Source organism: Petaurus breviceps, unplaced genomic scaffold (genome assembly GCF_028583685.1).
Source record: "Petaurus breviceps papuanus isolate PSGF00001 unplaced genomic scaffold, PetGlider_PUasm1.0 138, whole genome shotgun sequence".
In the NCBI taxonomy this organism is placed as follows: Eukaryota; Metazoa; Chordata; class Mammalia; order Diprotodontia; family Petauridae; genus Petaurus; species Petaurus breviceps.
This window is the reverse complement of record NW_027185694.1, coordinates 23,757,775-23,783,765: the sequence shown is the minus strand read 5'-3', so window position 1 is coordinate 23,783,765 and position 25,991 is coordinate 23,757,775. Positions and strand designations below refer to the sequence as shown.

Genomic DNA, 25,991 nt, shown 5'->3' with positions numbered 1-25,991 from the left:
GCCCTCCGTTTTAGAGAGGGGAAATGATTTGTCCAAAGTCACTCAGCAAGGCAGTGGCAGAGTTTGGACTGCTTCTTGGTTCCTGACCAGAATTCTTTTTCAGTGGTAAAGTTCTTTACAAAATTCAATTTGATAAACATTTATTAAATTCCTACTATGTGCCAGGCACTGTATTTAGTACTGGGGATATAAAAAGAGGCAAAAGATAGTCCCTGACCTCAAAGGAACTTATAGTCTAATGGGGGAGACAACATGCAAACAAATATATATATATAAAGCAAGCCTGTGTATATGTATATATCTTTTAAGGATTTCCTATGTGTCCTGTACAGATATGACCGAGGGCATGAGGAAGCAGCCAATATAAAGTCATTGGAATTAATGGTGGAAGAGACTTTAGGTTTAGATCTGGAAGGGGGCCTCGGGGACCATTTGGTTGAACTCCTGTAGTTTATAGGTAAGGAAGTTCAGCCTACCGGGGCTAAGTGATTTGCCTAAGGTCACGCTGGTAGTAAATATCAGTGGCTGGATTTGAATCAAGGCCTCAGTGTGCTTTCTACTTATATTATTCTCGTCAACTCCTCCCTCTTTTTACATGGGAAGAAACTGAGTCACAGGGAGAGTAAGGGTCTGGCTTAACATCACCATGAGTTGGTAGCAGAACTGGGATTAGAACCTAAGTCTTTTATTTCCCTTTCCAGGTCTCTCTCCACTAAACCAAGCCAACTCTCAATAAAGATCTAATAAAATAAAATTGATAGCTACAGTAAAACCCTAGCTCACACTTCTATGTTGATTTAAAGTTTACAAAGCACCTTCCTGGTTGGAGTGCATTTATTCCTACTTTACAGAGCAGAAAGCTGCCTGAGAGAGGGCCAGTGAATTGCCCAGAGTCACATAGATACAAGGCACCAGAGTTCAGACCCAAATCCAATGCTTCTGACCCCAAGCTCAGGGTGTGTGACCCTAGGTCTACCCCTTAGGCCGGATCCCCTTCCTGTGGGGTCCATTTCTCACAGATGTAGAACCAGGATGATGAACCACAGACTGGTTATGACCCAACCAATTTTGAGGGGAAGGTAGATAGTCCAGTGAGGGAATGAAGACCCAGAGTTCCATCTATCAGTGACCTTGGAATTGAAACTATATGGGACCGGGACGGCCAGGTAGCACAGCGAGTAAGAGCACCGGCTCCAGTGTTGAGAAGACCTGGAGATCGAATCCCGGGCTCAGACACTTAGCACCCACCCAGAAACACCTGGCCGTGTAACCTTGAGCAAGCTACTTAACCCCAATTGCTTAGGGGCGGCCAGGTGGCTCAGCGAGTAAGAGCACCGGCTCCAGTGTCGGGATGACCTGGAGCAAATCCGGGCTCAGATACTCAGCACCACACCCAGAAATAATAACTGGCAGTGTAACCTTGAGCAAGTTACTTAACCCCGATTGCTTTAAAAAAAAAAAAAGAAACTATATGGGACCTTCTCCTCCTTTGTAAGATGAGGAGGTTAGATTAAATGGCCTCTGAGACCCAGCTCTAAGTTCTAGGATCTGTCATCTCTGCCCCAGGAATTCGCTAAGACAGAGGACTGCTGCCCCAACCACTCTGAGAACCACATTAAAATGAAATTGTGAAATATTTAACAAAATGAATAAAAAGACAAAAAACATAGATAATGTTAATAGGTGATTTTCTAAGCTAATAGGTGTCCCGCTGGGATCCTTGTATATGGGTATGGCTCCCATTTCCATATGAGTTGGACACCACTGCCCTAGAATATCCCTTATGCTCCCATACTCCCAATAATGCCTCAGTAAAGATAAGAGTGATGTTCTCTGTGGACCTATGATGGGACTACCCTCTGCGTGTTGTCCTCGACTGACTGGGGAGTGGGGAGTCCGTGAAGGGAGAAGGTAACAGGTGTGCTTTCTTTCTAATCCTTATCCTTCTCTCCTCCTGGCCCTGGGTCTTGTTGAGGCACTGGGTCCTCAGGGACCCCAGGAGTGCTGAAGAAGTGATTTACTAAATGGTCCCTGAGGGGCCCCAACGAGATAAGGGAGCTCCCTAAAGGCTGATGGCTCCCGGCTGACGCAGCGGGGTTTCTATGGCAGGTCATGTGGGCCTGGGGCCCGGCCACAGTGCTGCCTGAGCCAATGCTTGCACAAGCCTACAGAAGAGGCCTGGCCTTGGCCTTGTTCCACAACCTGAGTTGCAGTAGCATTACTGAAGCTAAAGGGGAGGAAGGGGCTTCCTGGAGGATTCCTGGAGCAGAGATGCAGCGTCAGAGGATTTAGAGCTGGAGTAAGATGAGGCCTCTCAGACTTACCCAATTTTCACACAGGTAATAAGTGAAGGGCCAGGATTCATACGAGACTCCCAAACCATCATTTCTCCAAGTCTAGGCCACCATGGGATCAGTAGGCGTGATGGCTTGAGACCCTTCTCCGTGGGGGAGAATTCCTTGATCCTTGCCCTCCATGTAGACACTGAGGCGTGGAGACCCTTCATGGAGGGTTGGTGAATCCCCCTTATGGAGAAGGATCAAGGAGCAATCCACATAGAAAAGGTCCAGCTCACTCTCCCTCATTGAGGATTGTTCATGGACGAAGGAGTTATACTCATAAAGGAGAGCTAGTGAGCTGTCCTCATGGGGAAGGTGTAGGGAGCTGTCCTAAATGGAAAAGCATCAGGGAGAAATCCTCATGGACTTAGGTCAATGAATAGCATGCTTCCCATGGAACAGAGTCTGGTAATTTTCCTTAAAGAAGAAGGCTCGGGAAGTTATTTCCAAAGGAGAAGAGTCAATAGCTATCTTCCATGGACAAGAGTCAAGATGCTATCACTCATGGAGAAGCGCCAGGCAGTCATTCCCTTTGGGATGAGAGCCTTCTCCATAAGGGGGATTCACCAACGCTTCTCCTTATCCCTCACCATGGAAGACAGCTCCCTGACCGTTTTCCATAGAGGACAGTTCACTGACCCGTCTCCATGGAATACCATTCGCTGATCCTTCTCTATGGCTGACAGTTCATTGATCCTTTTGCATAAGAGATCATTCATTGTTCTTTCTCCATGGAGGACCTTTCTCTGTGGTAGGGTGGTGGTGCATCTCACTGAGATTTCTCCGTAGGGATGGCTCTCTGATTTTTCTCCAAGGCAGACAATTTCTTGACTCTGTCCTTTTAGTGAGTAGGGAGAGACCTTTCCAATAGTGACCTTTCAATCCACAGCACATCAGTATGTATTGTTCACAAAACCCTACCTGGTACAAAGGGATAGGAAATAAGAGAAGTGGAAGACACAGGGCACGTCCCTGTCTTAAGTCTGAGATCTGGTGGTGAACCCTACGGTCCTGCCCTCACAGACCTCATGTCCTAAGGAGGGAGGCAGTTTATACCTATCAGTTTGACACAAACAACAGGAGACCATAAAGTTTCCTGGAAAAATGAGGTGATCAGGTTGAGAAGGGCCAGTCAAAAAAGGTGAGTTTTTTAGGGTGAGCACTGAGGGAAAGATGGCCTGCTTGACCTTAAGGAGGCCATTCCAAGGGGTCCTGGGCAGCTACAGCTATTACTTGGAAGGAAGTGCCGTCTTTCTTCATGTCTGGGTTTCGTTCCAGGTTACATAGTGCCCCGGGGCCTTGTCCTTCTTGTGTCTCTGACTGCACACTGCTCTTCTCCTCAGGCCTCGGGCTTCTTCCAGCAAGGGCTGGCCTCCAGCGTGGGCAGCCAGGTGGCCCGGTGAGTACCCCATTGCGGCCGAACCTTGACACTCACTAGGGCTGGGGCTCCTTGAGAATAGGAGTAGGCTGGGCTGGATGTGGCCCTTAGAACTGGGAAGTTATTGATGGCAGGGCCAAGACAGACCTGGGCAAAACCCCCAAGTTAAGGTGAGGTCCCCTGAGGGCAAGGCCATGGTAGACTAAAGAAGGCTTCAGTGCTCTCCACTAGTTTGGGGCATGGCTGGGTGCAATTGGATCCAGATTCTCTTTGATAAGGATGGAATCAGTGTTTTTCTTTGGCTGGTTCAATGAAAGAGACGTAGACGTCAGCAGCCCAGGGAGAGGAAGAGAAAAGGGAAGACCCCAGGGGAGCAATTAGTTGTTTGTGAGTTTGATAGAAATAGTCCCTTGGGAGAGAGACCATCTGGTTCCATAGGTGGGGCTGAACTTCAGGCCAATGAGGAAAGTCAAGAAGAGGAACCCAAAGGATTCTCTACTAGCTCATTCAAACTCAGAAAAATTTGCACCAGATGGACAGGAAGTCAGAATCACAGAATGTCAGCTAGAAGGGATCTTAGAGGTGATTTGGTCCAGTCTCACTCATTGACCTGAGGGGTGGGGGTGGGGAATGAACTGAGGAGGGGAAATGATTTGACCAAGATCATACAGCTGGTATGGAGCCAAGATTTGAACCCAGGTCTTCTGACTCCAAATCTAGTACTCTTTCTACTGGACCACTGGAATTATGCGGGTAGGCATCATGATGGAATGGACAAGGCTCTGGAGCATGATACAGAGGAGTGGTGATAAATAGCTCCTGCTTGGGGAGCCCTTGGTCTAAATAGAAAGACAGTCCTGTGTCTCAAACATTCAGTTCCTGAGTGCACACAAAGTAGATGACAGGTCGTCTTAGAGAAAGTTAGTTTCTCCTAGACACCTTCATATATACCTGGAGGTCCTTTTGATATGGACACCAGGTGGATGGTAGTGCCTGCTAAACCACAGGTTCTTTCGCCCTCAGTGTGTCAGAGCATTTAACACACAACCCAGTAATTATTTCTCTCCTCTTTAAAATACTAGTGTCAATATTGATTAAAAGCTAATTAGCCCATTTCCTCCAATGACTCATTGTGGTGTTGAGGTAATCCTGGGTTCTCAAAGACTATTCGAGGGGAGATGAAGGCACTGGCAGTTTTTGCCAAACCAGAAATCCTCCCTGGGCATTTCTGGCAACAGATTGTGGCTGTTTTCTGAGGACCAGCCAGCCTGGCTGAGCATGGACAGGCTCATCAAGTGGTTGGCCATTTGGCGATGAAATCTTTGACTATTTTCCAACACAGAAAACAAAGGCAAAAGCAGAACGGCTCTTGGTCCTGTGCAGTCTCCTTCCATTTTTAAAGCTATGCTAGCAGAGATTCATTTAGATCATCAACAAACAAACTGGGCTGGTCCTCTAAATGTGAAATCCTTGTCCAGTGACCAACTATTGAAGGAAGCTAATTGTATCAAGCTTTGGCATTTTCTCTATAAATGAACTTGTAAGAAGGGAAGTTCCATCTGGATGGGAAAGGATAATACACAGATTCCTCTTGGTGAGGCAAATAAAGAGGTTGGCAGAGTTGGTGTTTATCATATATCCAAAGGCACAAGATATTTCATGGGGCATTTGCTCATCTCATATTACAGTGCTCAGGATAAATATTCGCTAATAGACCAACCTGAAAATAACTGCAGCTTATGTAACATCTTTTGTAGGAGATGAAGAGATAGAGAAATTCAATGAGTAGTTTTGTAACACACTCCAAATTAAATCAACATGTACTTTGATACTTAGTGGTTTTGATGCAAAAGCAGGCATAGGTAAGGACGGCAAAAAATATGTTGGAAAATATGGTTCAGTAATAAGGCCAAAGACTTGTGAACTACCCAGAGGCTCATGCTTATACATCATTAACACACCTATTGGAAAAAGAATTAGGAGGTGCTGGACAGGTCAAGCAATAATATTACAAAAAATGAAATAGATTATATTTTAACAAAAAGTGAAGGATTGGTTATTGATTTGGATATTGATTCCTGAGTTAGCTACCGTGTTTCCCCGATAATAAGACACTGTCTTATTAATTTTTTTGGACAGAAAAACACCAGAGGGCTTATTTTCAGGGGAGGGCTTATTTTAATGAACATTGACAGCAATTTTAATAAACAGGTAAATGTGAACAAAAAAATGTACCTTTATTCAATAAGCAAATCACTGGGGAAGAACAGGATGACGCGCTCACTGCTGCAGCTCTGATTGGATGCAGCTTGGAGTGTGGCGTGTGTTTCACGGCGGGGAGGGGCCCCCACAGGGGATCACCTTCACTACAGTAGCAATCTCAATAGGGCTTATTTTCGGGGGAGGGCTTATTTTAGAGGAATCTTACACAGTAAGGGGAGGGCTTATTTTCGGGATAGGTCTTATTATCGGGGAAACACGGTAAGTATAGTCAATCTACCAACTTGTTAAAGATAAGAATGAATACAAAACCAGAAGAATAAATGTAAGAAAAAGATGTGATGTGCAATGAAAATAATACCATCATGACTTAACTTAAAGTTATTGAAGCCAAAATGGATCGCAGAAAAGGCACTGACACTGATTAAAGCAGTTTTGCATAGCTGTTAAAATCATCTTATCCAGCAAATATTTGATCTGTGTGCCAATCCGAGAGATATGGAAGGCCAGAGCAAAACAAGTTTAGAATGTAAGTTCTATAGCTGTTAAAATCATCTTATCCAGAAAATATTTGATCTGTGTGCCAATCCGAGAGATATGGAAGGCCAGAGCAAAACAAGTTTAGAATGTAAATTCTATTTGTAAAATCTTACAGAGGACAGTGGAAGATTATGAGCAATATAATAGCCTCATGAGTGATGAGAAACAGAGGAGGGAAAAACAGAAATTTTGATGAGAGACCTGATTAAGCCAAATCATCCCAAGAGCATTTAAAGATATGACTGGAAGGATGACAGACAAAAATGGAGGGCTAGGCAAAGGCATTTATAATAAATTCTTTTCGTCATAAAGGACAGAGAAGCCACTACAATTTTGACTTTTAACGGCACAATCTTGGATTTGCTTCACAAGGACAAGGTTACACATTAAAGAAAACAAAGACGGAAAAAGCAACTAGAGGTTATACAAAAGAAGTCTTTGCTGGAAGAGGTGCAGTTTTAAGGATGTTAAGGAATTAATGCCCCAACATGGGATGATACCAAAGGCATGAGAAAAAAACCCAAAACCTCAGGTTTAATAATTATCCCAAAAAGGCACCTAAAAGGACTTCAGTAACTATCCACCTCAGTGCTTTCTTTCTCATTATATAAAATTTTTATGAGAATAATCCATATATGCATCAAAGATGTCCTGTATCAGATGGGAACAGGCAGATGTTTGCAAATATGTTCCCCAGTAGATCACTTCTTTACCATCACACAAATGACTGACAGATTCAGAAAACACAAGATCCCTCTGAGCTTTTTTGACCAGAAAAGAAGAATTTGGTTGGGTAAGGAAAGTACCATCTTAAAGACTATCCAACAAGGTGCCTTGCTTGTAAGGGTCAAAATTATATGAGATTTCTTGAGAAATATAATGACAGAGATAAGCTTCTGATCATCAGCCTCTTAATGGAAGCATATAAAGGAAGATAGATTATGCTCAATGAAAATATTCACTACAGTCATGGGGTTGAAACCAGGCCCACTAAACTGTACATAAGAATCCCTGCAGGACACATATTGCCTTAGAAAGTCACATATTAACATTGTCTGTGTTCTGTTTTAGAATTTATTTTGTTGCATATTTCCCAGTTACATTTCAATTTGATTCAGGCTGCAGAAGTTTTGTGGGCCACATCTCTGGTACAGATTCAGCACAGAACCCAAGTCCTAGATGAATCTCCTAAAGGGACAAGGCCCATCAGATACTCCTTTTTTTCCTCTTTTGATAATATTATGCTGTTGGCATAGTGTATACTGTTAGCATGTCCCAGAACATGACAGAATATCTGAAATAAGATCCTATAACCATTTAAAAGAGTTCAACCTTACTATTCACACAGGGAAAACCAAGGGAATGAAAAATGCCTGCTGCTGTCCAGGCTGTAGCTTGCCATCAGATGAACAACCCCTTGGATCTATCTTGGGCAGACATTTCTTTTTTTTAAATTTTTTTGTCTTTATTAATTTTTTTTGTTTACTTTTAGTTTACAAGATTCAGTTCCGCAATCCCTTGAGTTTCAAATTTTCTCCCTCTCCTTCTCCTCCCCGCCCCCGCCTCCACCATGGCAGCATGCAATCAAGTAAAGGATCTGTAAATACTTTCCATAGTCAGGTTATAAAGGATTGTAATGGATGGAATGAACAATGGAAAAGAGGAAACAAAACCAAACAAGAAAAAGAAAGAGAGCAGGTAGTTTGCTTCAATCTACATTCATACTCTGTTCTTTCTAGTTCTTTCTCTGAATGTAGACATCTCTCTCCATCATGAGTCTTTTGGAGTTGTCTTACAATTGGGCAGACAATTTCAAACAAATAACAGGTTGAACCTAGAGTCGAAGAGGAGGAAGAGAGAGGATAGACTACCTTTGAGCAATTGTAAAGTGATTTCAATGACCACAACCTTTCCCCTGAAACAAAGACTCAGTACCAATATCCTAACAGTAACCAATATTCTTCTGGTGATGTTGTATGACTGCAAGTCATGGATGAGGATTATCCAGCAGGCAAGGGAAAAGCCCATGGCGAGTGTGAGCAGGTCACTTCTCATTACAAAGAGGGAGTGGATGTGGAGTGAAGGATACTTACAAACAAGTACAACTGGACTAGTCTGGCATCTAAAGTAAAAGGCAGCTAGTCATCAGTCTATGCGCTCCATTGGGTAACCATCAAGTACAGTAAGGCTGCTCAGCATGTTGAATTTAATTCAACAAGTCATTTGACCACACGGTCGCCATATAAGAGGACATGCATGAGGGTACAACGGTATAAGCAGGTATGAGTTGTGATCTTCATCTTTAAAGGTAGCATAGGGGTGCAATGGGTAGAACTTTAGATCTAGAGTAGGAACACGAGTTCAAATCAAGCCTCCGACATTTTCCCTTTTAGGTTTATGCTCAGCTTCTCAGAGTAAGTTAGTTATTCTTGGTTATAAGCCTACATATTTTTTCCTTTTGTAATATTATATCCCAAAATCTCTTTTTGTTTATAGTGGGTCCTTCCAGGTTTTGTGCGAGCCTAACTTTAGTTTGTGGTACTTGTACTCATTCCTTCTCAAAGCTTGCAGTACTTTTTTCTTTGATATGGGCATTTAGGATATTGATTATGACATTCCCTTTTGGGATTCCTTTCAGGAGGTGGTCAGTGGATTCTATCTTTACCTTGCCATATGGTTCTAATAGATTTGGGCAGTTTTCACTTATAATTTCTTGAAATATAGTGTTCATAGTTTTTAAAGAGTCCAGTGATTCTTAAATTCTCTCTGTCTTGTTTCCCAGGTCAATCAGATGTCTTATATTTTATTCTATTTTTTCAATCTTTTCATTTTTTTCTAATACTTATTGTTGTCTCATGGAGTAATTGATTTCTGCTTGTTCTATTCAAGTTTTCAAGGAATTCATTTCTTTGGCAAAACTTACCACTTTCTCTTCAGAAACTACTTATTCTTTTTCCAATTCTACCCACCAATGATTTTATTTAATTTTTATCTCATACTTTATTCCATCTAGGTATGCATGTATTTCTTGTAGAAAATAAATTTCCTTTGAACATATGCTTGAGGTTGTTACAGTTATTCTCTCCTGCTTTGGGAGTATTTCTACATTTGTGGTGATTTTTGGTGCTAGTAAGATTTGTGGGATTTTTAATCTAGGTTCTTCTTTTGAAATTAAACTTAAGTTTTCTTTTAAAATATGTGTAACCCATATCAAATTGATTGCCTTTTCAGTTAGGGGGGAGGATAGAATGGGAATTTGGAACTCAAAATTTTTTAAAAGAATTCTAAAATTTTTTTTCATGTAATTGGAAAAAATAAACTATTTTTTAAAAAAAGAAGCCAAATTTAGATGATTGCCTCCCCATCCTTTGGAAGGGTTGCTGCCTTTACCCACCCAAGGATAGTATCTTCCCTTTTGAAATTCAAGGTTTATATATTGATCACAGGAAGGAATTCTTTCAAGGGGAAATGGTTCAGGAAGGAACTGAGTAGTCACTATTCTAGAATGTTAACCCCAAACTGATTTTTAATATATTATGATCTTTTCCATTTTCATTTCCGTTCCCTATCAATGTTAACTTGGGACAGACAGTTTGAACTCTCTGTAAGTTAGAAATGTCTTGGATATAGATTAATATTAAATTCAATGACAAGCCTAAATTACAGTGTATGTTATTAGTATTAATATTTCTTCAATACCATAAACCTGGTTTTCCATGATCTTCAGAGAAAGAGTCTCCAGAGCTACCCCCAATTCACGTGTCTTATCCCTTCCCTCTCAGGAAATTGTTGTCTGGTCTAACCTGTATCTCTTACACTTACGGCTCCAAATCATTTCTTGGTGCTTCTCCCACAGGTGAATGGTGAAGAGAACTGCAGTTGGCTTGTAGAATCACCGTCACTCTTTACTGACTGTGATTGAAGTCCCCCTCAAGCCTTCCCCTCTCTCTGGCCTTCGTGATCCCAATCACCCATAACCTGTTTCTCTTCTTAGACTCTCTGCCTCCGTCTTACAAGGTTTCCAGTGCCAGGAGGCCAGCCAGCTACCCCCAGCTCAATTTTCTTCTCTTGTTAGGGAAGTACAGAAGCAGAAGGCCATCTTAAATGCCGGACAGGTAGGCAGTGCCACCCGAGTGGATGGGTTGGGGATATTTGCATGTGTTTAACATATATTCTGTGTATTTTAAAAATTATATATAATCTGCTCATGGCAGCATAACATTGCCAACCACCCCCAAGTTCACTCGGATTCATTCTTTGAAGAGTTGTTTCCCCCTCTCCTTTTTTTTTCTTCTCCTCGACACCCTGCACATAGGAAATGCCCTTGCTGAATGCTTATCACATGGAATTCTTGCTGTTCCCAATCCCCCATGCTGTACCCACAGTGCTCAAGGAGAAGAGGGTTATTTGGGATTCACCATCCACCACAACTGGGAGGGGGAAATATGATGCCTGAGGAACATGAGATGAGAACACCACCCCTTTGTGCTTGCCCCCTTACCTGTTGTGAATGGACCTAGAAGGTAATTGTCAATGGCTGGCCTGTTAAGACCCTTAGACAGAATGAATGGAGGCTCCTGCCCAGGTTAAGATGTGTCAGGTAAAGGTGTGGCCAGGTAATTATGCAGCCATGTAAGGTAAAGGAATATCAGGTACTCTATTCAAGAATGATGTACCCAAGTAATAGTGTCTTAGGAAATGTGTATTCAATCAACCAACAAGCATTTATTAAATACCTACTGTGTGTCAGATGCTGGGAATACAAATACAAAAATTAGTCAGTACCTGCCGTTGAGGAATTTGCATTCTACTTGATTGGAGATTCTTAACTTGGGGTCCACAGACTCCCAAGGAGTCTGTGGATAGATGTCAGGGCATCTGTGAATGTAGATGAGAAAAAGATTCCATCTTTCATTTCTTTGTTTTTGCTTTTTGGATGGCAATTGGGGTTAAGTGACTTGCCCAAGGTCACACAGCTAGTTTTTCTGGTGTCAAGTGTCTGAGGCTGGATTTGCACTCAGCTCCTCCTGACTCCAGGGCTGGCGCTCCATTCACTGTGCCACCTAGCCGCCCCTCCCTCTTTCATTTCACTCATCTATAACTGAAATTTTAAATTTCTTTCAATTATGTAAAAATCATTATTCTGAGAAGGGCTTCACCCCTCTGTCCAAGAGGCCTGTGATCCCAAGAAGGTGAAGAACTCATGGTTAGGAGGATATGACACATTCATAGATATTTATATACAACATAAACACATAGCAATCCAGAAAGGGCATTAACAACTTGGAGAATGAGGAGAGGCACCTTGCAGGAGGTGACAGAGATGAGCCTTAAAGGATACCAGGAGCTCTAAGAGAAGGCAAGGAGGGAGAGCATTCTGGGTATGGGGGACAGTCCAGGCAAAGACAGGAAGAGGAGAGATGAACTGTCCCATACAGAGAACACTGCCTGAGCCAATGCGGCCGAAGCTTAGAATAGCAGAGGGAAAGATAGATGGAACCAGACTGCAAAGGGCATTAAATGCCAAATGAAGAAGTTTATCTTTTATCTTATTGGTAACAGGGAGCCACTTAGATTCTGAGCCATGAGTGACAGGGTTGGACTTGCTCAGCTAAATCTATTCAAGGTAAAGACATGGCCAGATAACAATATGGACAAGTTGAGGTGAGCCAGGTAATGTGTTTGTTGTTGCTGGGTTATTTCAATTGTGTCTGACTCTTCATGACCCATTCGGGTTTTTCTAGGCAAAGATGCTGGAGTGGTTTGCCATGTCTTTCTCTAGCTCGTTTTACAGTTGAGGAAACTGAGGCAAACAAGGTTAAGTGACTTGCCCAGGGTGACACAGCTAGTAAGTGTCTGAGGCTGGATTTGAACTCAGAAAGATGAATCTTCCTGACTCCAGGTCCAATGCTCTATCCACTTTACCACCTAAATGCCCTCAGGTAATATATTTAGGCAAAGGTTTAATAGTGTGTCAATTAAGTGTGGTCTTAGGTAGATATATGCTAAGTAATATGTTCATGGTACTGTATTCAGATGAAGATGTGGCCAGGTAACAGTACACCAAGTCTGTGTGTTCTTAGTGTGGTATGTGCCTGCCTGAGGTGGATAGTGATAAAGGTACACCAGGTAATATGCATTCAGGTAAAGCTGTGTGCCAGACCGGATTGTGCCAGATGATACGTGCCCAGATGATGTATGCCAGGGAATGAGCTCAGCTGTGTTATGCAATGTATTCAGGTAATGACATGGCCAGGTAATATGTACCTCAGGTAGAGGTGTGCCAAGGAATACTCTCAGGTTTCTAGTTCAGCATATGATTCAAGCTAAGATCCTCTGAGGCCAGATCCCTAGGTACCGCACCAGGCCAAGTTTCCTTTCCAGGGGGCCTTTGGCTGCTAAGTGCTGAAAAAAGGCTGTTTCTTCTGGCTCATTTCCCCTCCTGGTCGGGGGGAGGGACACCCAGCCCAATCCCTCCCCTCTCTTAGTGCTCTGCTGGATCCTGAGCTCCCAGAAAGATGAAGAGTTAGGGGAAGTTCCAAATATAGTCTGTTCACTAGATGTTGCTCTGTTAGGCCTGACCTGTCAAAGCAGGCCTGCTCCGCCCCCCCTCCCCCCCCCCCCCCCCCCCCCCCCGCCACAAGATCCCACCCCTCATGACCATCCAAAGCCCGTAGGCAGACGAAAGGGGGAGTGATTTGTCCAGATACTTAGAGGAGGACCTGAGGCTAGAATTCCTGATATCCTGGTCTGGCGTTTCTGTGATGTGTGAGTTACACCTGTCCCCTCTGCCCACTGCCCGTTCTTCTCTTCTAGCTGAGTTGTATGGCAAACCTTCTGGCTCTCCATAACCTGACAAGCAATTTTGCTGATTACTCACCGGACCTGCTGCTCTTCTATGAGTGAGTGTCCCCTCAATAGGATGAATAATAATAATAATTGTCATTATTATTATTATAGCATTTGTAGAACATTTTAAGGTCTACAAAGCACTTTACAAATGTTATGTCACTTGATCCTCCCAATAACCCTGTGAGGTCAGTACTTTTATTACCCCCATTTTCCAGATGGGGAAACTGAGGCAAACAGAGGTTAAGTGACTTGCCCAGGGTCACACGGCTAGTAAATGTCTGAGGTAGGATTTGAATTCTGATCTACCTGATTCCAAGTTTAACACTATCCATTGCATCAAATGGGAACTTTTACTTATGGATGGATAAAGTGTAAAGAGAGGGTCAAAATGAAACACTTCCCAATCCCTCCCCACCAATTATCCCTAACCTACCTATAAGAGTGTTTGAAACCCTCCCATTTCTTTAGGTTGCACCTTTAGGCTGTCCCCTTTCTGGTGTCTGCTTGGAAAAGAAAAGAGATAGAATCATAAGATCATAAATTTCCAGGGCTGGAAGACACCTCAGAAATTATCTAATCTCATCCAACCTGAATCTCCCTAATAGAAAGTAATTTAGTCTTTGATAGAATTCTCCCAGAAATGGGGAGCTTACTGTCTTCCATGGTTGGGTGCAATACCCATGCTTTGTTGTTTGTCCTTGGTTTTCGAAGAGGACAATAGCATCAGGGACATGATGACTGACTTGCAGTTGACTTTGATTTGAGTGAGGGTGGGCTGTGCAAGGTCACAAGCCTTACTTTATCCTCCAGAGCCATCTAGATTCATCAGGATGACTGGAGATGGCCCAGGATGTAATGGGAGATCCTGGCCTTTAGGCTAAGGCCTTTTCACAATACCCAAGCAGTCTCTGCCATAAACTCTGTATCACCAAAACTTTTCCTTTGTGCCTCTATATTCTCTAGGATACAGCCCCCCCAAAGCCCAGATTCTCCCATATGGGCTGGGTAGGGGAGAGGGAAAGAAGGGGAAGGCTTTGGACCTCAGTGGCAACTCACAACGATTTGCATTTCCGACAGCCTGAGAAAAGTGGACGAAGCCAAGTGTCGGGCGTTCATCAGCAGGGCCTCCCAGGGGAACCTTAACCTCCTGTCTGGACTGTCAGCTCAGAAGAGGGAGCTACTGAACATGTCCCTGACTTGTCTGGTATAGACATTTCTCCCCTTATATCCCAGGAAGACAGCAAAAGTGGGGAGGGAAATAGGGACTGACTGTCTCTGGGAGAAAATTGCATGGTCCTGGGAAGGACAGAGGAGTTTTAGTGAAAAATCATGACTGTAGCCAGAAGAGCTCTGGGCCAGGAGTCAGGGAATTTGAATTCTACCCCTGACTCAACCACTGATTTGCATCGTAACCTCTGAACCTTAATATCACCATCTTCATTATTGTCTTCATGGAATTTGAGAGCTGGAAAGGATTTGAGAGTCATCTTGTCCACCTGCACTTGATAGAGGCCCAGAAAAGAAATGTATCATTGGTGATATTAGGGCAGAAGATATAGACTATATAGTCCCCTGATGAAGAAACTTCAGTGTCCTCAGGATAATATTCACATTCCTCTGGTATTTTAAGCCCTTCAAAGTCTGGCTCTAGCCTGTCATTTCAGAATGATTATACATTAGACTCTATGTACTCTATGTTCCAGCTGAATTAGACTCATTGATATTCCCCATACATGACATTTTATCTAATTCTTTCCTGACTTTGTATAGGCCAACACCAAGAGGGAAGGCTCCTTCTAGCTCTAACATCTGACTAACTCTAACATCTAACATCTAATCTGTTTTCACTTTTTTTGACTTTGCAGGGAAATTCTGGTACCAATATGAGCAAGGAGGACCTGAACTCCTTGGGTGGCTTGGTCTGTGACATGGAGCCAGCTGTCATCCTGGAATCTGACCCCCACATCCTGGACAACCTGAAGCGCTGCTCCCAGCTTACAGTGGGACAGCAGGATGCTCTCAACGCGCTCCTTCGCAGCGGGGCCACATCACTGGGGTAGGCTGCCCAAATACTGATTCTACTTGAGAACATCCAAGGCACCACTCGACACTAACCCATCCAGCCAATACCAGCTGGTTGTGTGACCTTGGCCAAGTCACGTGTTGCTCTCCAGGTCCCTATTTCCTGCTCCATATAACAAAGAAGTTGGTGCCATAAGACTCATGTAGTTTTGAGGTTCTGTGACTCTCTCAGGTCATATCAATAGTGTACCAAGGGACACAGGGTTTTGGAACTTACCTGGTTCATTGAACAGCTGTGGTTTTGTGGTTGGTTATCTTAATAGTTAGAGCAGGAATTCTTAAGCTGGCATCCATGCCCCACCTCAAGGTGTTTCCTTATATCTCATATCCTTGCACTGATTGCCTCCAAATAACATTGGAGCCCAGGTCCCATGGTCCAAGGAGCTTCCCTCCCCAAATCCTCCATCCCTTTCTTTTTTCCCTTTGTGACACAGGGCTCCTGGATCCTGGAATCTTGGCAGACTTTGGAGTCTTGGACCCCTGGCATTTTATATCAACTCTACTCTGTGGAAGATGGTGAATAAGGTAGGGACCCTGAGGAAGATGGGAGCTGGACGTGGGACCTTGGCCAAGAATAAGAGGCTGCATAAGTTAATGGTAGAAGGTCTTTTAGAGTTTATTGTGTTCTTCAAAACGCTGCTCAAGCAGCACAATCACAAGACCTCTTACCTTTCTTGAGCCTTCTTGATGATGGTGCCCCCTCCCCAGTTTATCTGGCATTTATTTCATTTATATCTATGTGTATTTATTTATGCATGTGTTGACTCCCTCAAAAGGATGTAAGCTTCTCGAGGGCAGGCAATATTTTGGTTTTGTCTTCACATCTCCCATACCGAGCGTGGTACCTGGCACAAAGCAGCAATTTGATAAATGCTTATTGAGTGGTTGACGAATCCATTCTGGCCATTGATGAATTAAAATGGAGGAAACTGTGAGAAGCATTTCATCTACAATTTCCCTCTTGTCTCAGGAGGTGAGTAAGGATTTTTTTCGGGATGTAGTCGCTAAATACCAAGCAGGAAGCTTGCCAAGGAACCACGTCCAGAGCTTTGTTGATTCCTTCCTTGCTCAAGAATTATCAGTTTCAAGAGCCAACCGGGAGACAGGTTAGTGGAGGGCCTTAGGTTCTGGCCCTATGGTACTGATAGAAGGTCACATAAGGGCCCTTCTCTGGTTGACTTTTTTCTTCTGGACAAGGAAGCCAAAAGAATGCTTTCTTTAGGACCAGGACCAAGAGGAAATGAGGATGACCTCAAGGTAGGGGTATCAACTTGGATACATGATGGATGTTCTGTGGTTTTTGTAGGGGAAGGGAGAAAGAAACAGGAAGGAAATAAGCATTTACTGTAATGTCATAGGCACTGTGCTAAGTGCTTTTACTAATATTATCATTTGATCCTCACCACAACCCTGGGAGCTAAGTGCTGTGATTTATCCCCATTTTACAGTTAAGGAAACAGGCAAACATGTTAAGTGACTTGCCCAGGTCACACAACTAGTAAGCATCTGAGGTTGGATTTGAACTCAAGTCTTCCTGACTTCAGGCCCAGTTCTGTCCATTATGCTGCCAGCTGCCTTTCAAAGCAATTTTCTAGGAGAGAAAATGAAAGGAGGAAAGAGTCTGGGGAGAGGAGCTCATGGGAAGAAGGAAGAGGGTATAAAAAAGGCAAGAGAGAAGCTGTGGCAAAGAGAAGGAATTTAGAGAAGTACCTCACCCTTTTCAGTTGTTAGGTGTGGGGGTAAGGGTTGAGCCTGGGAATGGAGCTGGATTTGAGGTTAGGATTTAGACTGCAGCTAGGCTTAGGGAGCAGGCTGAGGTTCAGAGTTAAGGTTGGAGATATAAAGTTAAAAAATGAGATTAGGTCTGAAGTTAATATGAGGTCGAGATTGCAAATAGGTTATGCCTCAGGTTGGAATAAAGGGTTAAAGTGAAGCTGGGGTTAGCTATGGAATTAGGGTTAAAGGGTTTGATGCATTAGGAGTCTGGTGGGGCTTGGGAGGGTCTGGTCAGGAGTCTAATGGGTTAGATGTGGGCAATCTGATGAGGTCTGCTGGAACATGGGGGTTAGATTTAGGGTTAGATATGGGGCTAGAGTTGGGGGCTGAGGTTGGGATTAGGATGAGGTTTGCTCATTGGTTGTCATCAGGATTAGGCTTTGGGTTGGGGCTAGGGCTGGTTTTGGGATAGAGCTGGAGTTGAAGTTGGGGTTGCATTTGGTGGGAGTTGGGCTGAAGTTAGGTTTCAGTTTAGTCAGAATTTAGGTTTCGGGATGGATTAGGGTTGTCTTTGGGGACCAGTTCTCATCTCTTCTGTTCATCCGCCTCTTGGACCCCAGGAAGAAGATGCAGTCGTGGAAATATCACAGCTCAGGTGATTCAGGATGAATTGTTCATGGTCCGCTATGACTGCAAACAGCTCAAGTCTTGCTTGGGAAGCAAGGTCCTGAAAGCTAACCTCAACCCACTGCTCCAGCATCCTCTGCCAAGAGAGTGCCAGCGTGTCGTGAAGGGGAAACTCAGTGAGGTACTGGCCCCCCTGGATGGATGGCAGGAATGTGGCCCTGGCCAAGATTGTCTCTGTTATCCTGCCCCCTTCTTTTGGGCCATTTCCCCTCTTTGGTAGTCTTGTGTTCCTGGACCTGTTCTACTGTCACTCTCCTTTCTATCTATGAGGGAAAGGCAGTTAGACTCAGTACACTGTAACCCTGAGTTACTTGTGTTTGGCGATAATGAACATTAATATTTTAAAATTAATTTAATTTTTAAAAATAATGAAAGAACCAAGAGAAGGCAATGGTTGCCATCAAAGGATGAAGCTTTAATGGTGGTACCATGACAGGAATACATGAAGATATTTGGGGATGGGTAGAGATTTTCCAGTGACCCTTACATCACCCCTCAAGGTCTGGGTAGAGCAGAGGCAGGATGAATGTAATCTCTCTGGGGTCAATGAAGGTATGTGCACAACAACTGTGTATTGGCAAGGTCTCAGGAATAGTTATGGGACATGTTAAAATGGAAGAATATCATTCTCTCTCCTCTCCTTTTTCCTCTCCTCTCCTCTGCTCTCCTCTCCTTTCTGTCTCTGTTTATCTATCTGTCTCTCTCTGTCTTTCTGTCTCTGTCTTTGTCTCTCTCTCTCTCTCTCCCTCTCCCCCTCCCTCCCTTTATCCCTTCCTCCCTCCCTCCTTCCCTCCCTTCCTCTTTCTCTTTCTCTCTTCCTCTCCTCTCTTGTCACTGGCTAGCTAAGTTGTCAATCAGGATAAGGACATCAAATGATAGATTTTTATTTGAGTGTTACCGCATTGCCAATACTGATGGACAGCTTAAGCATCTAGTGGCAGAGGATGTAGGACATATTCTTCTCCTTTCATTCCCCTGTACTGATACCAAATAAGAAGAATGTTTTGGGCAGGGTGTAAATATACAGAGTGCCCTATAACCCACCAAATTCCCGTTTTTCTGGACTCCAGAGACTGTAGCTCAAAGTCTCCTTGCTAAGTCATTGAGGGGTCAGAATGGAGGGCTTTTCATATTTAAGGCAGAGTCTTACATGTCCATAAATGTATCACTGCTTCCACATGTGCCCATGTTGTTATAGCCTTGGAGTGGAGATTAGCCTGACAGGAACAGAGGGTGCATGTTGGAAAAGAATGAGACTTAAGGCTAGAGAGACTGAGATCAGATTGTGATCTGATATATCAGGAATCTCAGGCAGAGAAGCCTGACCTCAATCTAATTCATCAAAGGGGAGCTACTCTGGACTAGGGGAGTGTCACGATGTAAGTGCAGTTATACCTAGCAGAATAAATGCAGACACTTTATTTGCATGTAAGGAGATCGAGTTTCTGTAAGAGGTCTTGTCCTGGAAGTCTGTTGACCAGAGTTTGGGTGGCAGGAGCCCACAACTTTCTGGACTGATTGGGCCACTCTGTCTCCTTTCCAGATCTATCCAGGGGGTGTCCCCGAGGACCAGCTGAAGCTCATCACCTCCCTGGTCTACTTGTATACCAATGATGAAATTGGTCACTGGAACATCACGTCCAGGGACACCGTGGTGGCCTTGCTGCGCTCTGATGTAGCCATGGAGAACCAGACTCAGGTGTGGCACCTAGCATTTGACTCCACTGTCCTGTCTTAGCCAGTGGCAGAGCTTGGAGGTACCTTGGGGACCAAGCTCAGTCCCACGACCCCTCGCCTTGTCATTTTATAGATGAAAAAGCAGAGTCCTAGAGAAATCCAGTGACTTGCCTGAGGTCCTGCCATGAGCCAGTGGCAAAGCCAGAGCTGGACTGCTTTTCTGACCCACAGTTTAGTACCAGGCTCTTTCCTCTGCGCCTGTAGAGTGTGTCTTCAATTCAAATCAAATGAATTTAATTCAACCTTTATTAAGTGCCTGTCCTGGGTAAAGTTTTGTACAAGGTGCTAGGGATACAAAAACTAGACATGAAAGTCTCTTCCAGCAAGATTAGTCTAGTAGAAGGAGCTCCTAGTAAGTGGCACTATATGTAGAGAGTGCCAAACCTCTAAGTCACTAAGGTTCATCTTCCTGAGTTCATATCTGGTCTCAGACATTTACTAGCTGTATGACCCTGGGCAAGTCACTTAACCCTGTTTGCCTCAGTTTCTGCATCTGTAAAATTATCTGGAGAAGAAAGTGGCAAACTACTCTAGTGTCTTTGCCAAGAAAGCCCCAAATGGATCATGAAGAATCAGACACAACTGGAAAATGACTGAACAATAGCAAAAAAAGGATGTTACACATAAAATAATTAATAATTTTAAAAATAACAAATCAGAATGTTAATTGTGAGTGAAATGAGGTCAAGTAAAATGTTTTGAGAGAGTCAGAGAATCTCTGTTCAGTTTCCAGCTTTGTAATTTGCTACCTTTATAGCAAATTTAATTTCTTCAGACCTCAGTTTTCTCATCTGTAAAATTTTGTCATTTGTTGTTCTGGATCAGGTTGCCAAACTCAAAAAACAGATACCTGTGCGTTCACTTAGAATACCACAAATTAATATTATCTGTGTTGTGTTATGTTTTTATTTATTTTGTTAAACATTTCCCAAGTACATTTTAATATGATTCAGCTGTATGTTTTATGCCTCTGACCTAGAGGAGCTTCAAAGTCCCTTTCAAGCCCTAAATCTTTGATCATGTAGTCCTGGAAGGATTTATTACCAGATGGGAGGCTGGGGTGTACTTTGTGTGTAAGATTATTAGGTGAGATTTCTTGGGGAAAGTGTGAGAGACAGTATGTTGTATTGGAAGGATCCTAATCACACAGCTCAAAGGACTTGAATTCAGGCTTTCATGGCTCCTAATCCAGTACTCTCCTCACTAGCTGCTTAATAAATGTTTATTGAATGAATGAATGAACAAACTGTATTGAGTTCAGAACTGGGAACCAAGAAGTGGTGAATAGGGCTTGGGGATCTTGTTAAACACCAGTTGATTGATTGGCAGACAACATGTGGCTGTCTTATCCTTGACAGATTGGAGAAAAGTCAGTTGCATCTCTGAATCCTGACTTGTATTACCCACCATTCCTTTCTCTACTTGGGAATGACCAAGTAACTCACCTAGGTGGGAAGGGTATGGGGGAACAGAACAAGACTCCTGACCCAGTCTCTAGGAGGGGAAACTGCCCAGGGTTGGAAAAGGTGACTTGGGGATAAGCCTAAAAGCTGTGTTAGCCAAGTCCAGCTAGGACCAGACTTTGGAAGGTTAGCATCAGAAAACTATGCCTTAGAGGAATGGATTGTTTTCTACATTTTTGTAGAAACTTTTCTCGTTCTGGGATTGATTAAAAGTTTCTTTAGAAGAATTCTATGGTTTTCTCTGCTTGAACAAATAGATGAGGTTGGAAGTTTCCCAGGACGTAGGAGAATCCTGCTTCCTACCTCAATGTGTCATGGAAAGAGTGCTAAACTTAGGGTAATATTAGAACCTGACTTCAGTTACCTGCTCTCCAGCTTAGTCCCTGTGGGACAATGAGCAAGCCCTAACCTCTCTTGGCTCCAGTTTCATCATCTGTAAAATGAGGGGTTGGACTAGGTGACCTCTAACATCTCTACTGGTTCCACACCTATTTGACCCTATGCCCCTGGATAACTGAGAGCAGGTCACTCTGAGAGACAGTCCCTTTCCTCTCTTGGAGAGGGCTCTCCTGACAGGGGAGGGCTGAACTTCCGTACAACATGAGCATTTACAGCTTAGGAATCAGTCAGCAATCACTGCAAATCAGGGCTTGTCTGGTTATTTTGCTGATTGTTGAGAGTGTTAATAATTCAGATTAAACTTAAAAGTCGTGTGTTCATGCATTTTTTTCCCAGAGAGCCCAACTGTTAAATATTTACCAGCACACCGCCCCTCCCCATTGTTGTTGAGTCATGTTTGATTCTTCCTGACTCCATTGGGGGTTTTCTTACCAGAGTGATTTACCATTTCCTTCTCCAGCTTATTTTATAGATAAGGAAACTGAGGCAAACAGGGTTAAGTGACTTGCCCAGGGCCACACAGCTAGTAAGTGTCTGAGGCCAGATCTGAACTCAGGAAGATACATTTTCTGGACTCCCAGCTGGATATTTTATCCACATAGCTGCCCTGTGGCTCCCTCTTTGCTACTTTATAAATATTGCTTGAACTCAGGCCTAAGGAATGAAGTCATCATTAGACTGGAGGCCTAGTGACTGGAGGCTGCTGCTAGAACAGTCACTGGCATTTCTGTATCACTTTAAGGCCCACAGAGCGCTTTGTATCCATGATCTCATTTGAGCCATATAATAGGAGACCAGACTTTCTATTCCTTCTGGCTGTGCCGCTCACTGTGTGATCCTGGGCAAGTGACTTTCCTTCTTTACATCTCAGTTATTCCTTCCACACAATGGAGATAACAACCCTGGAAGGATTGTTCTGAGGTTCCAGGGAGATCATACATAATTGCTTCCTCATGGGAGGTTGTTAGGATTGAGTACCAGCGTCCCCATTTTACAGGTGAGGAAACTGAGGCTGAGCGAGGTTAAAGTGGTGGCAGGTGTAGGGTCTGGCCGCAGGCAGGACTTCTCACCTCAGGCAGGACAAGTCCCACATCTTTTCCACTTGAGAATGTTGCCTCTGTAGAATCCATAAGAAAGCATTTGGGGAAATGAGGGGGTTTGTTACTGGAGTAAGGGAGCATGACTCTTCACAGGCTGTCATCAAGAAGTACCTGGAACTGAATGGCACCGTGACAGGGGCCTTGCTGGTGGCCATTGGTGGCTTCCGCCTCTGCTGGATGAGTCCACGGCAGATCGAGGTGATACGACCTGTGGAGCTGAGGTGGGTATGCACCCCCAACCCAAGCAGAGCCTGCATTGGACTGATCCCGACCTAACTAGGCAAAGGCCCCATATTCTGGACCTCTGAGTAGAGCTCCCTGGGGTAGATGGTGCTTCCCACGGTTGGGATGTCAGAGCTTGGGAGAAACGTCAGGGATCATCTAGTCTAAACCCTTAATGTTACAGAGGAAGAAATTTGAGGCCTAGAAGGTAACTTTTTTGCCCAGTGTCATGCAACTTAGTCAAGTACCAAAGCCGGGATTCCAACCCAGATCTGGGTCTTCAATGTTGAGTTTTAAAGAGAGCTCAGGATTCTATAGGTGGAGGGGTGGAGGGAGTGTATTTCTGGCCCTCTAGGTCTTCTTTGGGAAGATTCAGAAAAAATGGAAGTTAACCCCATACCTCCCGACCTTTGGACAACTCTGCTTCCCCTACTATAGACCCATTGGGTCTGCCATTGGGCCTACAGTCATGTGCATGTGACCATGACTCCTAGGAGCTCATGTATCAGGAAGACTGGAGTTAAAATCCTGTTCTCAGATACTAGCTGTGTGGCCTTGGTCAAGTCACTTAACTACTCTAAGCCTCAGTTTCCTCATTGAAAAAATTAGATCAGACTCACTGGCTTCTAAACCCTCTCCTAGCTCTGAATCTATAATCCCATGATCATATAATAAATGCTCAAATTTATATGATAGTTTATAATTTATGAAGCCCTTACGAAGTCCTGCAATATAGGTCATGCAAATATTATTGTTTTCATTTTACAAATGAGGAAACTGAGGTTAAGAAAGTTGAAGTGAATTACTCAGGGTTGCACAGACAGGAAATATCAGAACTGGGATTTGAACCCAGGTGTTGGGACTGTGATGCTATTGCTTTTTACTATTCTAGGCTGCCTCACTTCTTTACTTAGAGAGACACCTTTCCTCTGCATGGCACAAAGTGGGAGGAAATGAATTGCTTTAGAAATAGACATGGGGGCAGCTAGGTGGTGCAGTGAATAGAGCACAGGCCCTGGAGTCAGGAGGACCTGAGGTCAAATCTGGCCTCAGACACTTAACACAAAAACTAGCCATGTGATCTTGGGCAAGTCACTTAACCCCAATTTCCCTACTTTCCCCCCTCCAAAAAGGGAAAAAAAGAGACATGAAGTCACAGAGCTAGTCAGCCCTGTAGGATGGGACTCAGGATGAATACCTGGGAGGTGGCATTAGGGCATGGAAAACATGGCAGAGTGTGAACCTGACTCTTCTTGTTCCCTTTAGGCTAGCAGGGGCCCTGGACGTCTCCTCCTGTGCTCAAGACAGGAAGGATGACCTATATGAGAAAGCCAAGGAGGCCTTTTCTGGATCCATTGCCACAGTCACCTACTACCACTACATCCGGCCCTACCTCGGTGAGATTTGCCCAGAACCAGATCTTCACTCTCTCCCCAGTGTCTCCAGAAGCAAGTCTAAGATAACTGAGGCTCTCCTACAGTCCAGCCCTAGCTTGTAGCTTGTTAGATTTTTCTCTTATTACTCCCTTATAGGTCCATACCTCAGTCTAGCCAGACCAGCCTTGTCACTATCCCCTGAAGACCTCTGTGCCTTACCACAATCACTGCCCCCGTTTGGAATGCCTTCAGCTCCTCGTATAACTCTCTAAATCCTAAATTACATGCTCAAACACAGGATGAGGGCATGAATAAAAGTGGCATTTGTGTGAATAAAGAAAGCATCGATACAAGAGGTGTTGCAGAAATAGAATGGCAAGATTTAGCAGAGAGAGAAGCGAGGAGACCTTGTTGCCTGGAAGAGTGATGTTACCTTTGACAGTGAACAATGAAATTTGGAAGAGGGAAGGGCTTCAGGGGGAAGATAATGGATTTGATATTGGACATGGTGAATTTGGGACATCGTGGGTGTCACCCCCTATATCCAATCTGTGGTCAAGTCTTCTTATTTCTACCTTATTAGCTCTCATGTGCCTTCTCTTCACTCACTCAGCCACCACCCTGATAAAGGAAGAAGACTCTGGTCCTGTCATTGGGGAAACTCACAGTCTTGGAGGGGAGTGGGGCAGAGATGGGACTGGGAAATGACACAGACATGGGAAAGTTAGAGACCAATCCAAATTCAAATTTGACATTTATTAATGCAATTACTAATTCAACACCAATACAAATTCAACTAAGTTCAAATACCAATACAAATTCAAATTTAAGTGTTTATTAAGTACCTACTAAGTGTTAGGCATTAGTGTGGGTACAGGGGATGGACAGATTATAAAAAGACACCATTCCTCCATTCCAGGGCCTTACATGACTAAATATAATGTAAGGCAGGAGGTTTTGGGAACCAAAGAGAGATCCAGATGAAGGATCCGAGGAATTTTTCAAGAGGTTATCAATACTTTTTCCCTGAGGGAACCAGGAAAGACCCTTCAGAGGGGGGAGAGGAGGATTATAAAACTAGGAGATGAGGGAGTGCATTCTAAACCCAAGGGTGGCTTATACAAATGAATGGAGGCAGGCAATGGCATGTTAAGTTTGGGGAACAAAGTGTTTTTTGGAGGATTGATATATGAAATAAGACTGGGACCTTATATGGGGTGAACTTCAAATGTCAGGCTAAAGAGGTTTTAAGCTTTCGGTGTTGAAGTTAAGGGGAGGATGAAATCACTGAGGGCTGCATAGTGATGGAAGGCTTCCTGGAGGAGGAAGAAGAGGAGGAGGAGGAGGAGGAGCCGGAGCCGGAGCCGGAGCCGCAGCAGCATGAATTAGGCCTTGAGGGTTTGGGTCCTTTCCTTAATGTTTGTTCTGGAGTCGAACAGAGGATGCTTAAGTTTTGCCTCTGAAAAAGGGGCTGTTGGGTAGAGAGCTGTCTAGAGAACCTAAGGCAGCAAGAAGAGCTGGAAATCTGAATAATTCTGTAGGAGATCCATAGATTTTGGATAACAGGGAGTTTGTTAGACTAGTTATAGAAATGCCTTTTTTCCCCTGGACCCTGACTCTTGCCTTGGGAAGAGAATTCCTATTTTGAATCCCTGTTTTTGTTTGACTTTCAGTCCTGGAGATTTGGAATAATGGGTGAATTTAGGTTTGATGTTAGGAAAAACTTCCTACCAATAGAACTGTCCAGAAAGGGTATGGACCACCTCAAGTGGTTATGAGTTCTTCTTCCTCCTTGGAAGTCTTTAAGCAGTGTCTGGAAATCACTTGCTGGATTTGTTATAATGGAGATTCCTTTTGTGTATGTGTTGGACTATATGGAT

General features: G+C 43.8%; 1 protein-coding gene across 1 annotated transcript in view; it reads left to right on the top strand.

The window, feature by feature from the left end:
• Positions 1 to 25,991, top strand: part of LOC138144220 (mesothelin-like protein) — a 36,380-nt gene that overhangs the window by 2,662 nt on the left and 7,727 nt on the right. Inside the window, exons 3-14 of the mRNA XM_069065571.1 lie at positions 2,110 to 2,278; positions 3,618 to 3,738; positions 10,472 to 10,592; positions 13,294 to 13,379; positions 14,407 to 14,533; positions 15,195 to 15,385; positions 15,846 to 15,936; positions 16,382 to 16,517; positions 17,748 to 17,935; positions 19,358 to 19,513; positions 22,607 to 22,734; positions 24,002 to 24,132. Coding sequence (XP_068921672.1) covers positions 2,110 to 2,278; positions 3,618 to 3,738; positions 10,472 to 10,592; positions 13,294 to 13,379; positions 14,407 to 14,533; positions 15,195 to 15,385; positions 15,846 to 15,936; positions 16,382 to 16,517; positions 17,748 to 17,935; positions 19,358 to 19,513; positions 22,607 to 22,734; positions 24,002 to 24,132 — 1,645 coding nt within the window. The remainder of the gene's footprint in view (positions 1 to 2,109; positions 2,279 to 3,617; positions 3,739 to 10,471; positions 10,593 to 13,293; positions 13,380 to 14,406; positions 14,534 to 15,194; positions 15,386 to 15,845; positions 15,937 to 16,381; positions 16,518 to 17,747; positions 17,936 to 19,357; positions 19,514 to 22,606; positions 22,735 to 24,001; positions 24,133 to 25,991) is intronic.